The sequence below is a fragment of the Acomys russatus genome, chromosome 9 (genome assembly GCF_903995435.1).
Source record: "Acomys russatus chromosome 9, mAcoRus1.1, whole genome shotgun sequence".
Taxonomy (NCBI): Eukaryota; Metazoa; Chordata; class Mammalia; order Rodentia; family Muridae; genus Acomys; species Acomys russatus.
In genome coordinates, this window is record NC_067145.1 from 1,405,729 (window position 1) to 1,421,682 (window position 15,954).

Consider the following 15,954-nt stretch of genomic DNA (forward strand, 5'->3'; position numbering starts at 1 on the left):
AAAAGAATATAGTGATTGCATGTGTATCTACTACTTAGCTCCAACAACTACTGTTTGGCCATATTTGCTCTCTAGATCCACACATGTATACAAACATAGATATGCACATAAATTTGAGTGTATGTTTGCTTTTATTCCAAACCACTGAGATGTTAAGATACACATACCAGCCTAAAAATAATAACGTCCTTTAAAAAATTCCTGAATCCATTATAAGATGAGTAATTTCCAGATAGTGCCTGGTCTTCCATACTTAGCTCTAGCTGCCCAGAATCTCACCTAAGTTTACAGTCTGACATCAGTTACGGCTCTTTAATCAGGTTAAATAATAATATTTTTAAAAGATGTAGACAAAATCAGTTCTTCAGAATGGTCAAATTTATTTCAGGTTTTAATTTAAAAAAATCACTGGCTAAAGAAGTTTGATCTTTATTAGATTTCTAGTTTATATGCCTCTCTTTTAGTGATAACATAGCATACTAGGTGTATAAAGTCATGCAAGACAAAACTGGTATTGTATGAGCTACTAATTAATTTCATATTGTCCTTATTTGGCTTCTTTTAAGTTTTTATGAAATTGGGTCAGGGACTCAAGCTCAGTGATAATGCTTTTCTAGGATGCACACAGGTTGTGTGTTTGATCCCCAGCAATGCGAAAATACATTTTCTTTAAATATTAATCATATTCCCTTTGTAAAATAGAATTTTTTCCCCTCACCTCATTCATTTAAAAACATTCTACCCTGACTCCCAAATCTGTTGAGCACTTATGTAACCAGATGGGAACGAATTTGGAGGTCACGATAGCTTGCATAAAAGATTACGCTATAGTTTATGCACTGAATTCTGAACAAAAACGGTGGCTCTTTTTGTTCAGGGCTTGTTTTATTCAACTCCGATTTGAATGCTGTATAAAATAATGGAGACTCTACCTAAATGAGTTCCAAACTGTATTTATACCTTGTGTGTGTCCTTTGCTTGGGGTTTACTGACGTCACTTATGCTGTCTAGATGCAGCACTGTGTTCTCGATGTGAAGAACAGAAGGCTGCAATTTTAGAGTTACACATTTGTAAATAGAACTAAGTAATATCTCTATAAATTGTTGGGGGAAAGGGGCACAAAAGGAGGAACCAGTTAAATAGGACCTTCTAAAAATTGTTAATTTTGTAAACTTCGCTTCTTTTATAAGTTATTCTGTGATTCCTTTTAGTTACTGAGTTTTATTTTGAAGATATTTAAATATTGTATAAACAGTATGATAAATGCAGACTATTGCAGTCAGTTTTTTTTATAGCTAGCATATCTTAAATGACAACTTTCAATTAAGTATGTCGAGCTTGCAACAGAATTTTCAGAAATGTAGTTTGCAAATTCTTATACTGGAACTGTAAGGAGAGTCAATGCAAATGATTTTTAACCTTTTTTAAATTATCTTTTCAGCAATTTATATTTTTTTGTGATTTTATGCAACCATATTTTTACTTTGTCTTGACAACTGAAAGCTGTATAAGGTTTTTGCCAGAAAAGTACTGTATACATAGTTTTAAATATAACAGATTTTGCTGATATGTAAAAATTTTACCATTAAAATTGATTTCTCAAGAAAGGGACTTTTCTACCAAGTTGGGCCACATGAGAGCTTAATATATCTAATTTAAAATAATTTCACTGAAATAAACACCATTGCTTTTACTTTGATTATATTTTTTTCTTAAAATGCATTTGTAGTGTTTTGGAGTTTTAGATAATTTTATATAAATTCTCTCCATGCCTTGCACTGTCCTTTGAATATTTGATACCATTCACAAGTAAACTAATAATGTGGCTGAGTGTGTAAGATATTTGTTCCAAGTGGCATCTTGGGGATGAAAGAAAAACATGTTGTCTAAATCTTTCTTTTCCTTAACTCTTTTCCTTCTACCTGTTCATTATGGGCTTTGACAAGATGAATGAAATTCCACACACAACCTAACTGTGAGTGGGTGTAGGAGGAGGCAATCCTTGTGGTTTATGTATGTTGGCCCAGAGTACCTTGATTTGGAAAGATGGCATAATAAAAAAATTTCATTTTTCACCTATTACAATGTCTTTCTTTTTAAAAAATATTTATTTACTTATATGAGTGTTCTATTTGCATGTATGACAGAAGAGGGCACCAAACCCCATTATAGATGGTTGCGAGCCACCATGTGGTTGCTGGGAATTAAACTCAGGACCTCTGGAAGCGCAGCCAGGGCTCTTAACTGCTGAGCCATCTCTCCAGCCCATCTTTCTTGTTTAACCTATGTTGGAGGCGGGCACTTGTCCACAGCTGAGTATCTGGCCCCTTTCATGTGCTGTAGTCCTTGATTATATTTTAGTACTTAAAATGCTTGATTTTTGTCTCATAAATTTGTTTATATTTCATCTAGAAATCCGCCATCTAAAGAAAATACTAAGATGCAGAGAGTAAAAGCTGAAGCAGCTGTCATATACTAGTCACAGACACTGGCTTGGAACTCCATCATTGCTAGAATTTACTTACGATTAAATGGAGAAGCCATAGCATTCTTGGGGCTTTTGCTAGAATAATGGCTTTCTAAATATTTAAAACAGTAAAGCTGCATGAAAGAGTGGTACAAACAGCATGTAAAGTTCTTTCAGAGAATCCATTTTTCTAGGCATTCTCGTCAAGTTTGCACAAGAAACTGTGAAAACACCATCTAGTAAACTGTTGTATTTATCAGGGACGAGCAAATATTTCTTATGAATGTTAGAGGCTGTGTAAGGACTTGGAAGACATTGCCATGCCTTGACTCGAGTAGAGGGCATCACAGTTGAGCTACCCTGAGAGACTTAGGTAAGGAACAGAGCCTCAAGCACTATTTATTCACTCACATGGCCACTATGAACCATTCATGACAAATGTGACCAAGATGCCAAGACATAAAAGTCCTACCGCCACCATCTTGTTGGGGATGGATGGAGATACACACTAATGTACAAAACAAAAACAACAACAACAACAAAACCAAACCAAAACAACAAGAAAAAAATGGTAAGTATGGACTGAGTGGTGTAGGCTCTGTTTCTTAACAATTAAACTTTATTATACAACCCAACTAGCTTACACAAGAAGGAAAAAAGGAAGCCGGGCGTGGTGGCGCACGCCTTTAATCCCAGCACTCGGGAGGCAGAGGCAGGCGGATCGCTGTGAGTTCGAGGCCAGCTTGGTCTACAAAGCGAGTCCATGATGGCCAAGGCTACACAGAGAAACCCTGTCTCGAAAAACCAAAAAAAAAAAAAAAAAAAAAAAAAAAAAGAAGGAAAAAAGGTTAAAGGGAAAAAAGAGTGAACCTTCCAGTATCCGTTCCACCGGACAGGTCCTTAGGTGTCTCTGGCCTGCGTGCTGGTTCAACCTGTTCGCTGATCCACATGTGCTCAAGCCCAGTCTCAACCTGTTGTTCTCTCCTCCCCGCCTGCCTGTGTTACCTGGGAAGGGCGGTCTCCTTCTCCCATTGAGGGTCGATTAGAAAAACAATAGTCCAGGTGGAGTCCCCCAAGTCTGCTTCCTGAATTCCAGGAATGGCTCCACCCAGTCTGTCACAAGGTATTTATGGGGTGCTCAAGGGTAAAGCCCACCAAGATTACTTTTACCTGTGACAAAGCTTATAGTCTTTCCCACAGAGTGGATACTCAGTGTTTCAGGGATACAGTGAGTGTGACCACAAAAGACTCCATCCAGATTGAGGAACACTGACTCCACCACAGTATCTGATTAATATGAGAGTGAGGTGCCATAGACCAACTCTGACATGTTGTGGGAGGAATGACACAGTCATGAACACTGGAAACATGGAAGCCCATCTTAGAGGCTGGCTACCAGCATTGGTAGTCCTGCATTTCTATCACTATGGCAATTTAACAATCAGTGCCAGTGTTCACTTTTGTGAAAAATGGCAAGTGTAAGAGTTTTGGTTATGGAAGGATCTCTCACCCATATAGGGCAGTGTTTCTTCTGTAGACTTGCTATCCTGGACTTCCTTTGTAGACCAGACTGGTCTTGAGCTCACAGAGATCCACCTGCCTCTGCCTCCTGAGTGCTGGACTACAAGCTCATGCATTAGTTATTTTGAAAGTACTGGCCTACTTTGCAACTCTTAAAAATGTAAATGAATAGCTGGAGAGATGGCTCAGAGGTTAAGAGCACTGACTGCTCTTCCAAAGGTCCTGCGTTCAATTCCCAGCAACCACATTGTGGCTCACAACCATCTATCATGAGATCTGGAGTTCTCTTCTGGCTGGCAGGCATACATGCAGGCAGAACATTGTATACATAATAAATAAATCTTTAAAAAATAATAATTAAATTATAAATAAAAATTGCATACCAAGAAGCTGTCAAGATTATTTTATAAGGAGTACAGTTTTATCATTGGTAACAAATATTGTCAACTCTTTTTCTTAAAACAATAAGTTTTTTTCTAATAAAAACTGGGTGTGTGTGTGTGTGTGTGTGTGTGTGTTTACATGTCACAGCACAAATATGGAAGCCAGATGATCTGGGGACTGAACTCATGTCATTAGGCTCAGCAGCAAACACCCTTACCCTTACCTGCTGAGCCATTTCACAAGCCCCTTGCTTTGTTCATTTCAAAAAACGTCAATCAAAGCCGGGTGTGATGGTACACGCTTTTAATCCCAGTACTTGGGAGCAGAGGTAAGCAGATAACTATGAGTTCGAGGCCAGCCTGGTCTACAAAGTGAGTCGAGGATAGCCAAGGCTACACAGAGAAACCCTGTCTCAAAAAACAAAAAAGGTCAATCAAATACCCAAATAGGACCAATCAGTTTGCCACTGGTTTAAAAAAAAAAAAAAAAGTTGTGTTCCACAAAAAAGAACTTCAATTTATAATAGTCTTAAAGAACTGATGTTATTCTTACTAGTGTGTACGTGTGTATTTGCAGGCACTTGTAGAGGCCAGAATCCTCTGGAGCTGTAGTTACAGGGCGCTCTGAACTTGGGTCCACTGGAAGAACAGGAGCCAGTGCTCTTTTTTTTTTTTTGGTTTTTCGAGACAGGATTTCTCTGTGTAGCCTTGGCCATCCTGGACTCACTTTGTAGACCAGGCTGGCCTTGAACTCACAGTGATCCGTCTGCCTCTGCCTCCCGAGTGCTGGGATTAAAGGCGTGTGCCACCACGCCCGGCAGAGCCAGTGCTCTTAACTGCTGAACTATCTGTCCAGCTCTCATAATCCAATCTTAAAACACTCAAGAGGGGGCTGGAGAGATGGCTCAGAGGTTAAGAGCATTGGCTGTTCTTCCAAAGGTCCTGAGTTCAATTCCCAGTAACCACATGGTGGCTCAGAACCATCTATAATGTGATTTAATGCCCTCTTCTGTCACGCAGGCAGAACACTGTATACATAATAAATAAATAAATAAATCTTTAAAAAAAACCACTCAGGAGACAACATCACACTTCAGTAGGAGCAAAAGTACTTGGTTTAATAGAAGAATAAATGCCATTATGTAGAAATATTTTTTTTTTTAAATATTCTTGATGAAGCAGTGATACATGGCTTATTGAAGTGTGCCTGAAAGTTGTATCCTTGCCAGGTAACAGCCAGGCCTTACCTCAAGAGAACATGGTATTCCACATTATACTGTAGGGGTGTGATGGGGGACCACATTCCCATTGTGGTTTGTCATTGCCTTAAGTTAGGGACGCATTTCTATCACTATGGCATTTTAACAATCAGTGCCAATGTTCACTTTTGTGAAAGTGAGTTTTGGTTATGGAAGGATCTCTCACCCATATAGGGCAGGGTTTCTCTTACAGCCTTGCTATCCTGGACTACCTTTGTAGACCAGACTGGTGTTGAGCTCACAGAGATCCACCTGCCTCTGCCTCCTGAGTGCTGGACTACAAGCCTGAGCCACCACCATGCCTGGCATGTTTTATTTTTATTTTTTAAAGAAGTATTTTACATGTATGAATGTTTTGCCTACATATTAACATGCTTGGTACCCTAAGACCATAAGAGGGCGAGAGTTACCAATAGTTAGGAGTCTCTGTGTTGAGTGCTGGGAACTGAACCCAGGCCCTCTGCAGGAACAGTAAGCCGTTTCTCCAGGCCAGCATCAGTGACTATGATGCCAGTATTGGGGGTTTTCTTACAGGGTATAATTGACATTTTGGAGAAAAATAGTTTGGTGGTTCCTATTGGTTACTGGGGTGTGGGTGGGGTGTTTCTAAAGGCATCTCAGCATCCTACAATGTTTTCCCCAACAAATAAACCTGTAAGAAATGCTAAGTGCTGAGATGGGGGGGGGGCGGTGGTCTTCAAAAATGGGTCTTCCTTTGCCTAGCATAGCTATGTGGATAATATATGTTGTGATAATCTTGTTGGGAACAAGCAAAGAAACTTATTCTAAGCACTAACATTTCATTTTCAGACTGAATTTTACCATAGAGAGAAGTTAAGTTCAAGGTCCCAGGCCCTAGGGGAGCTGGGGACTTATCCATAGCTGAACAGCTTCTGTGGTAAGGAAAACAGTTGTCTGAGTCTAGATATCGCAGGGACAACTTGTAAGAGGCAGTTGTCTGAGTCCAGTCACCCCAGGGACGACTTTTGTGGAAAGTTGTCTGAGACCAGACATCTCAAGGACAACTTCTCCATTTTGCTGGCAGGGTCAAACTAAGTTCATGTTCCCAGGCCCAGAGACCTACTCCTCTCTTGATGGATGCAAGCTCCCTCACTCAACCCATTAAGTCAAAATATGATTGGACAGAGCTACAGCCCACCCTGCTCCCCCTCTGTGATTTTCATCTTTTAAATATGCTATACAGTGTCCCTTCAGGGTTGTTCAGCTCCTGACTCTTGTTCAGTAGCAGCTTGATTACAATAAAGTTTTGTCATCTGCATTGACCTGGTGTTTGAGCCATGCTGTATTTAAGTAGGCCCAACAACAGATAAAACTTAATGAGTTTTCAATTTCTTCAATGTATTCAAGTATTAACACTTGCTTGCTAATTTACCCAGTGCTATTTTCAGGCTCTGTTGTAGATTCTCACAGGAAGCCTGCAGTTCAGCCTTGGCTCTCCTCGATCAGGTCGTCTTAATTAAGGTTTCTATTGCAGACCAAAGTCAAATTGGGAGGAATGGGCATATTTCAGCTTATCGTTCTACAGCATAGGAGGGAGTCAGGGCAGGAACTCAAGCAGGGCAGTAACCTGTAGGTACGATGCAATTGATGAAGAAGCCGAGGAGGGAAGCTGCTTACTGGCTTGCTCCTCCAGGCTTGTTCAGTTTGTTTTTATATACCAACCAGAACCAGCTGCGGGGGCCGGGGAGGGGCCATCTATAATGGGTTGGGCCCTCTCACATCAATCGTTAATCAAGACAGTACCCCATAGAATTTTCCTATATGCCAACCTTATGAAGGCATTTTTTCAATTAAGAATCCCACTTCTGGGGCTGGAGAGATGGCTCAGAGGGTAAGAGCAGTGACTGCTCTTCCAATGGTCCTGAGTTCAATTCCCAGCAACTACATGGTGGCTTACAACCATCTATAATGTGATCTGATGCCCTCCTCTGAAATGTACATGCAGGCACAGCACTGTATACATAATAACTAACTAACTAAATAAATAAATCTAAAAAAAGAAACGAAAAAAGGAATTCCACTTCTCGGCTAGGTCTAGGGCTACCCCGGGCACCGGAAGCGGAAATTATCACCTTAAACAAAAACAAACCAGCATAGCTCCCCTTGCACTTATTAACCCCCTTTTCTTCTACATCTTACTGGCCCTCAGCGGCTAGGCCTGGCGAGGCTAGGCTGTAAGCCTAGACTTTGTGTATTGCAAAGCACAGCTGAAAGGAGCTGGCCCGCCGCCCATAGCCCGCCTCTCCTGCCTGCTGTCGGAGGCCTCGTCTAGCAGCTGGTCTTACTACAAATCCCTTGGTACTTAGGGCGCCGCAGTGACTTCTGGGATCAGTGGTCTTATAGAAGTCATTGGCGAGTAAGAAAACTTCTTTTCTATTGTCCGCTTTGCTGGACTGTTCGAACGTCCCCGGAAGATTTCATGCGTTTATTTGTTCGTCTGTTTGTTTTAAGTAAAAAATTAAGAAGAACAGAAAAGCAGGGCGGATTAGTATCCCGATGGGATAATTTCCGCTTCCGGCGCCAAAGGGCAAGTGGAATGTAAACACAGGACCACAGAGTGGCTTTCAGGTAACTGGCTGCGGTTTGGCGCTGTGAGGCAGAAGAGTGGGAAGCCAGGCGTGAGGGAGGGGCGAGGGCGGCCGGGTGAGGTCCACGGAGCCCTCGGGTGTGCCTGTATCCTGGGATCGGGGCGCCGTGGCGGGGTTCCATGTGCTGGCCCCGCGGCCTGAGGGGCTGCGGCTGCGGGCTCATTTTTAATGTAGGCGGAGGAAGGGGGCCTGTTTGAATACCGGATTCTCCTCTGGTAGCATTTTGAGGTAAACCGTGTCTCTAACTCTTCACTTGGATATTCGTCTCCTCTGCTCCGAGGGATGTTGTGGTGATTCTCCACGCCGAGCCGGTGTTTTTCCATCTTGGGTGCCGCATCCTTTTCACGCAGTCGGTAACGTTTCCTCCGTCGCAAGCACCTGACTGCCTGTAGCTGGGTAAATTGCCAGGTCGACCGATCGCTGTGCAGAATCTTTGTAGGCGACTTTAGAATACAGGTTTCATTGTTTAGAATTCTAATGCCACTCGTCAATTCTGTAGAAAATGTTGACTTTAACACCAGGCATGAATTAACACGAACCTGTACAGTTGTGATTTACTCGCTCTGTTTATTTTTCTGGTGAAAAGTGTTTACGAGCTTGGTGCCTTACCTATCCAACTACTGATCAACCAAATCCACTTATATAAGCGACTTTTAGTGATAAGTTAATTAAAAACACAACCTTAGGGGGCACAAGGAGCTCATAACGCAAGATGAAAACAGTTTAGTTGAGATGTTACACAATTCCCCCATATAGATAGATTGTATGACTCAGTAGCCCTTACTGCTGTTTGCAAAATTGTGCCGTTATCCCCACAATTAATTATAGAACATTATAATCACTGAGAAGAGAAATCCAGAACTATTAATTGACGATTCTCCATATTTTCTCCCCAGCAGCATTTAAGATTTAAACTCATGTCAGAGGGTTAGTTTTCCTTGGGGAAGGTGTTCACATGCTAGGATTCATCTCTCCTTTAAGCCTGGCCAGCTTCTAGGTTTTATTTATTTATTTATTTATTTTGTTTTTTTCGAGACAGGGTTTCTCTGTGTAGCCTTGGCCATCCTGGACTCACTTTGTAGACCAGGCTGGCCTCGAACTCACAGCGATCCTCCTGCCTCTGCCTCCCGAGTGCTAGGATTAAAGGCGTGCGCCACCACGCCCGGCTCGGCACTTCTAGTTTTTTTTTTTTTTTTTTTTGGTTTTTCAAGACAGGGTCTCTCTGTGTTAGCTTTGGCTGTCTTGGACTCGCTTTGTAGACCAGGCTGGCCTCGAACTCACAGCGATCTGCCCTCCTCTGCCTCCCGAGTGCTGGGATTAAAGGCGTGCGCCACCACGCCCGGCTCGGCACTTCTAGTTTTTAAAGCTCACTTATTTCCCTTCTTCTTTTCTTCCTTTCTTTTTCTTTTTTTGGTTTTTCAAGACAGGATTTCCCTGTTTAGCCTCGGCTGTCCTGGACTCACATTTGTAGACCAGGCTGGCCTTGAACTCACTGAGATCCGCTTGCCTCTGCCTCCCAAGTGCTGGGATTAAAGCTAAAGCTCACTTTCATAAAGGCTCAAGTGTGCATTGTCTAACTGTGTCATTTGATCACGGTTGGTAGCGCTTAAGCTGCATTGTAATTGAGTACTCTCCTTGTCCACAGGCAGGTTGGAAGAAAATATAAACTTGGTATTGGCCCAGTAACACATTCATGCATTTTCACCTTAGTAGGCTCGCTGTTTCCTCATATTTATTCCTGTTATTAATATATCTATTACACTGCCTGGTGTCCCACATTGGGAATGTAGAAAGTAAGTTTCATTTGGGAACTTGAAACCAGAAACCAGAATCATCATTCTCTTTACTTTAGGGACAGCCGTAAACACAAGAGAACCACTGCCACCTCAGCCATCACCCAGTCCTCTTATGTTCTAGCATCGTTTGAAGGCATTTAGGCATCCATCTTCCCAGGTTGTCTTCTCTCTCTGCCTCTGGATTTGTGATCCATAGTAACCACGCTTTCATTTTTAGCCATTTTCTGATATTTCCTTGGGATTTATATAAAGTGATTTTTCAGGCAGAGGAAATACATTTTCACATGTTATGATGAGGCCAAGGAGGAAGCTTCCATGATCCTAATTCCCTAGTACTCAGAGTTTCCCAGAATTCACTGCTTTTTGGAAAGCACAGGCTTGCCTGCATCGCCTTATGTACTTTGTGTTGATATGGTCTGCTACATTTTCTCTTGTTCAGTAACAGGCCCGTGACCATAATTTTCTCAATTCTGATGGCAGCTTGGGGTCCTATGTGGGAAAGATTTCCATCCTCACTTTATTTATTTGTTTTTCTCTTCCTGTTGTTATTTACATTTACTTCAGCCGTGTACATCAAGGACAAATACCTTGGCGTTGCTAGAAACGCTCTGTTATATTCCATCCTCCCCCCCTTCTCTCTTGCGTGCTCTTTCTCTCTCGTTTTTTTGAGACAGGGTTTCTCTCTGTAGCCTTGGCCATCCTGGACTCACTTTGTAGACCAGCCTGGCCTCAAACTCACAGCGATCCGCCTGCCTCTGCCTCCCGAGTGCTGGGATTAAAGGCGAGCGCCACCACGCCCGGCTTTCTCCTTCTCTTAATATATATGGTTTGATAATTTCAGAAAGACCTCTGAGTTCATTGCTTTCTTCCTGTCTCCTTAGGGTCACAGATTCCTCCCAGAACGAGTAAAATCTTAAACACTCCTGATGCACACAGCATATAAGATGTTTATACACAATTATATGGATTACCCTGTATCTTAAAGTCTGGCTTCATAGTGAATTACTGGATATCTTTTTTTTTTCTATTTTAGATTAAAAAAAATTTTTTTTTTATTTTTTACATATACATTTATATTATTCCACATATACACAATAAACTACTATAGCAAGAAGAACCATGACACAATCAGGAATTGTATAAATGTTACATTCTTAGTGTTTTGTCTATTCGTATTTGGTATCATTGAAGAAAACATCTTTCCTATCTTGGTGCATCTAAGATTCTGAGTGTAAATCAGTATCTATCATATCTTGTCGTTATCAAGTTTAAAACATCATATCTAGACCTAAAAACATCTTAATCCATAAACAACTAAGCTTATTTGTAGAACTCAACTATCTGGTTTTCAACTCCATCAGAGACTTGAGAAGGAATAAAATTAATTACCTGAGTATGCCAGAAGTGCAGGTTAGCAACTTTCCAAATGAGAATATGACAGTTTGCTGACGGAACAGTCACCCAAAAACTCTCTATAATGTTGGAGCATCATCGTCAGCCTTCTGGCCCAGTATATCTGACAGACATACTTGTGAGGCAGGAACTAATGAGCACTTGCTTATCCTGTCTTGGCAGTTTGGCCGTCGACTCTGCCTGCATCCAAGCTTGCTCTTTTTAAGGCAGAATTCTGTCTGTGGTAGAAATGAGGTCCTTTTGCCCAGTTGCTGGTTTGCCACATATGAAGCCATCTCCATAAAGAGGTTCTTTGATGCTCATCATCCTCTTTGAGGTAGGCTGGGTGTTGCCAGGAGTTAACCTGTCTCATTGTCAGTAAATCTTTAAAATAATAAAATTTATTTTAAAACCCCATATTCTGCATGTCTCTTAGGTTTTTGAAGACCTTATCTAACTATTTTACCTTATCTTTCTATAGAATCATATCTATCTGTTGCACCTAAGATGTATATTCTTGTGATAAAAACAGACTAGCAATTGATATGACCATAATTTGATCAATTAACAATTAACTTGTATATCTTATTTATCCTAAACATGGATTTCTTAGTTAATCTTATCACTAAGTACTATTGAAGACTCCAGTATGCAGCTTGTTCTATCAGCTACCCTTTCTTTTCCTTAACATTTGAAAATTATGGTAGATTTACAAAGCCATTTAATATTGGTGGGTTTCTGTTTTTCTTTTTTTTACCCATAAAATGGCACATACTTTTAATTTTAGCACATGGGAGGCTGAGGTAGGAGGATCATGAGTTTGAGTCCAGCCTCAGTTAGAATTTTCAGTTCTAGGACAGCTGTATTGTATTTGTTTCAGAAACAAAAAAAAAACAAAACAAATAAAAAAAACCACTCAAAGCATAAGAAATTTATTGAAAGGAAAATTTCAATATATATACAAAACTGGGGAGTGGAGCAATGATTCTTCTATGTTTATCTCCCAACTTCATCCGTTACCAATTCAAAGTAATCTTATTTTACCCACAGCATGGCATTTCTCACTTTTATGATTTTGAAATAATTTCTGGTATCATGCGATTTCATAAGAAATACTTTGCTGTGTAGTTTTAAAAATTTTTTTATTTATTTTTTTATTTGTACAGTATTCTTCCCGCATGTATGCCTGCACACCAGAAGAGGGCACCAGATCTCATTATAGAAGGCTGTGAGCCACCATGTGGTTGCTGGAAATTGAACTCAGGACCTTGGGAAAAGCAGGCAGTGCTCTTAACCTCTGAGCCATCTCTCCAGCCCTGCTGTGTAGTTCTTGACTTTGTTGTTTCGTGTGTGTGTGTGTGTGTGTGTGTGTGTGTGTGTGTGTGTTGTTTTTGAAATTCAATCATACTGTTATTAAGACAACTAAAATACAGGAGTGACTTACACTGTCAGGTGTCTAGTCAGCGTTGTGATTTGTTCTTTCACAAATGTCCCTTCAAAGTTGTTTCATTAGTCAGGAGTGAAGGAAGATACGCACACACTCGGCTCAGTTTTGTCTCTTCAGTCTCCTAGTCTAAGAGTTGCTGCCCTTCTTTCTCCCTGTCCCTCTTCCCATTCTTCATTTCTTGAAGAAACAGTCTTATTTTTCTTCTGCTTTCCACATCTGATGTGCTACGGAACAGGCTTCATTGTGTCATGTGTTCGTATAAATCAGTAGAGGCCTGCTGGGACTCAGGGTTATTCTGCAAGACCAGACCACTCCCATTAGGAAATGAGGTTAACAGTAGTGGCCATGTGTCACGTTTGAAATTTGAGTATCCTTGGTCACTGTCTCCAGTCCACAAACAGGTGCTGAGGTGGCTGTATTCTCCTTCTGCTAGTCTGTCAGAACATGTTCATTACATGTTACATTTCTGGAATTCTACAGCATGGCTTCCTTCGGGTGGAAGAGGAAGATTGGTGAGAAGGTATCCAAGGCCACGTCCCAGCAGTTTGAAGCTGAAGCTGCTGATGAGAAGGATGCAGCTGAGAATGAGGATGGGAGCTGGCTCCACGCCAGCAAACGCAGGAAGGAAACCCTGCGGGAAGGCTGTAAACAGAAGAGTAAACAGCTGAAGGATGAAGGAGCTAGTCTGGCCGAAAACAAGAGGTATGGTTTTTGATTTCTTTTTTATTTTTTTTTAATGGAGGACAGTTTACTTTTTCTGGCTCATGGTCTCTAATGGAATGAATTCTGTAGGGTCTTAGGTAGGGTTTCTGCTGCTGTGATGAAACACCATGACCAAAAGCAGCCTGGGAACGAAATATTCTTCTTCTTCTAGGCAGCAGTCCATCATTGAGGAGAGACAGGGCAGGAACTCCAGGCTGGAGTCTAGAGGCAGGATCTGAAGCAGACACCATGGAGGCGTGCTGCTTACTGGCTTGCTCCTCATGGTTTGCCCCAAGTGCTTTCTTCCATCACCCAGGACCACCATCTAGGGCTGGCTCCACCCACAAGCGCACTCAAGAAAAAAATGTACCACAGGCTTGCCCACAGGCCAGTCTGGTGGATGCATTTTCTCAGTTGAGGGCCCTTCTTCCAAAACTACTCTTTCTTGTGTAAAGTTGACACAAAACTAGCCAGCACAGCTATATACTTTATAGATTCATGTTTTAAATATCTTATTTCATTTTTAAAAGAGATATTTTAGAATTACCAGCAAAATTGCCATTTTCAAGGAGGAGGAGTTTGTAATTGTCTACACTGCTTCACCCCTCTTTTGTTCTGTCTAGAGGAGGGTTAGTGAAACATAGTAAAAATGTGTTGCTCAGTAGGAGAAATTGTTACTTAATTATCCTTTCACTTTTTTTTTTCCTTTTTTTTTTTTGAGACAGAGTCTTGCTTTGAGTTTAGCCTAGGCTGGGCTTAAACTCCCCCCTTCCCCCCTCCCCCATCTTTGTAGAACTTACAGAGAGATCTGCTGCCTTACTGCTTACCATTGACTTCTTTGTACTTTTGTTAGTGTGGTGGGTACAGAGGAACTTGATAATAGCATCTTCTAGTCATAGCCCTTACCCAGCTAAACTTCTACATATGTACCCCCCCTTGATTTGTTACTACGAAAATTGCTTTACAAGTTAATGGAAAAAAGACAAATTGTTTCATAAAATATGGTGAAAAACAAGATCAGAAAAAAATAAAAGTGAACCTTTTAACATTTCATAATAGTGCCAGTCCATACGGGCCAAACATTCAAACACACGAGTCTGTGGGCGCCATTACTATTCAAGCCACCAAGGAGAGCAATCAGGATTTTAAACTCCTGAGCTGTCTCTAGCCCCAAGGATCCCTTTCCAGCCATCTGAGATTTTTAAAGAGTACATGCCAACTTTCTATTTGATTGTTTCCTGTGCCTATATTGAATCTATTCCTCTGTCTCATGTAACTTTTGGTAAAATATACATAAGGTTTGTGCTGGATGTGTAATCATATAGAAAGATAAATAATATTAGATGGCCTTCTGTTAGAGCAGCAGTCAGAATAGTATCGTGCACGCATCTGTTTGCTTTGATACCTATTTAGAGCTACATCTTAGTTAAGTTCTTTGATTTTGAGGCTGAGGAGATAGCTTGGTAAAATGCTTGCCACACAAAGTTGATGTAGTTTGCTTCCCCAGCACCCACATAAACAGCCACTGTTGTGTGACAAAACTTTTCCCGAGGAGATGCAAGACAAACGTGCGCGCGCACGCGCGCGCGCGCGCGCACACACACACACACACACACACACACACACACACACACACGGGCATGCGCGCACACACACGTGCATGGTCCTTCTCAATCCAGATAGTGAACCCAAGATAGACCAAAGCACAGATACCATCAAAATCCAACTTGGTGAACCATGATTTTTATTGGAGTTGCTTACAGGAACAGAGACAGAATGACTCAGAGACAGCCTCATTACCAACGCCTGCCCGAGCACAGTTGGCAGTTCACAAAAGCTGGGAACCTGGGACACACCGAATACAGTGCAGCCTGTAGGCAGCTCAACAGGTGGGAGAATGCCTTTCTCAGGTGCTTTAGTTGGTCTAAACATCTTATAGACAGCTCAGCTAGTTTCTGTTTCTTCTAGGCAGCTTGTCTTGTTTGAGAGTGACTCTCAGCTTTTATTGCTACTCTGGCAGGAAGGGGCCTAGTGGATTTGGTTAGTTTCAGGAACTTCCTGTTGTGAGTGGTTTAACTATACAGCACATCCCTGTAGTGTAGAGGTTTGAATCTTGGAGAAAATTGTTACTCAACAGCCTTGGGTCCTGGCTTGTAATTCCAGTGTTGAGAAGGTAGAGCTAGGAGCATCCTTCCAGCTTGCTGGCCAGCTGGCCAAATTGGTGAAGTCCAGTGTCAAACCTGCTTTAGAAGATATGGTGAATGGTGATGGAGGAACAATATCTCGGGTTGAAACTGTGGCGTCCATATGCATATGTACATAAGAGTATACACCCTCCACATGAACATACACACATGAACACCCTACTGCATACACA

General features: G+C 41.5%; 1 protein-coding gene across 2 annotated transcripts in view; it reads left to right on the forward strand.

The window, feature by feature from the left end:
- Window positions 1–8,100: 8,100 nt before the first annotated feature.
- Ttc33 (tetratricopeptide repeat domain 33) overlaps window positions 8,101–15,954 on the forward strand; it is a 30,725-nt gene continuing 22,871 nt past the window's right edge. Inside the window, exons 1-2 of one of the 2 annotated variants that reach the window (XM_051150916.1) lie at window positions 8,101–8,220; window positions 13,356–13,577. In XM_051150916.1, coding sequence (XP_051006873.1) covers window positions 13,357–13,577 — 221 coding nt within the window. In that variant the 5' untranslated portion in view covers window positions 8,101–8,220; window position 13,356. Of the gene's footprint in view, window positions 8,221–8,322; window positions 8,469–13,355; window positions 13,578–15,954 lie in introns of those variants that run through there. The other variant, XM_051150917.1, reaches the window with a different exon arrangement.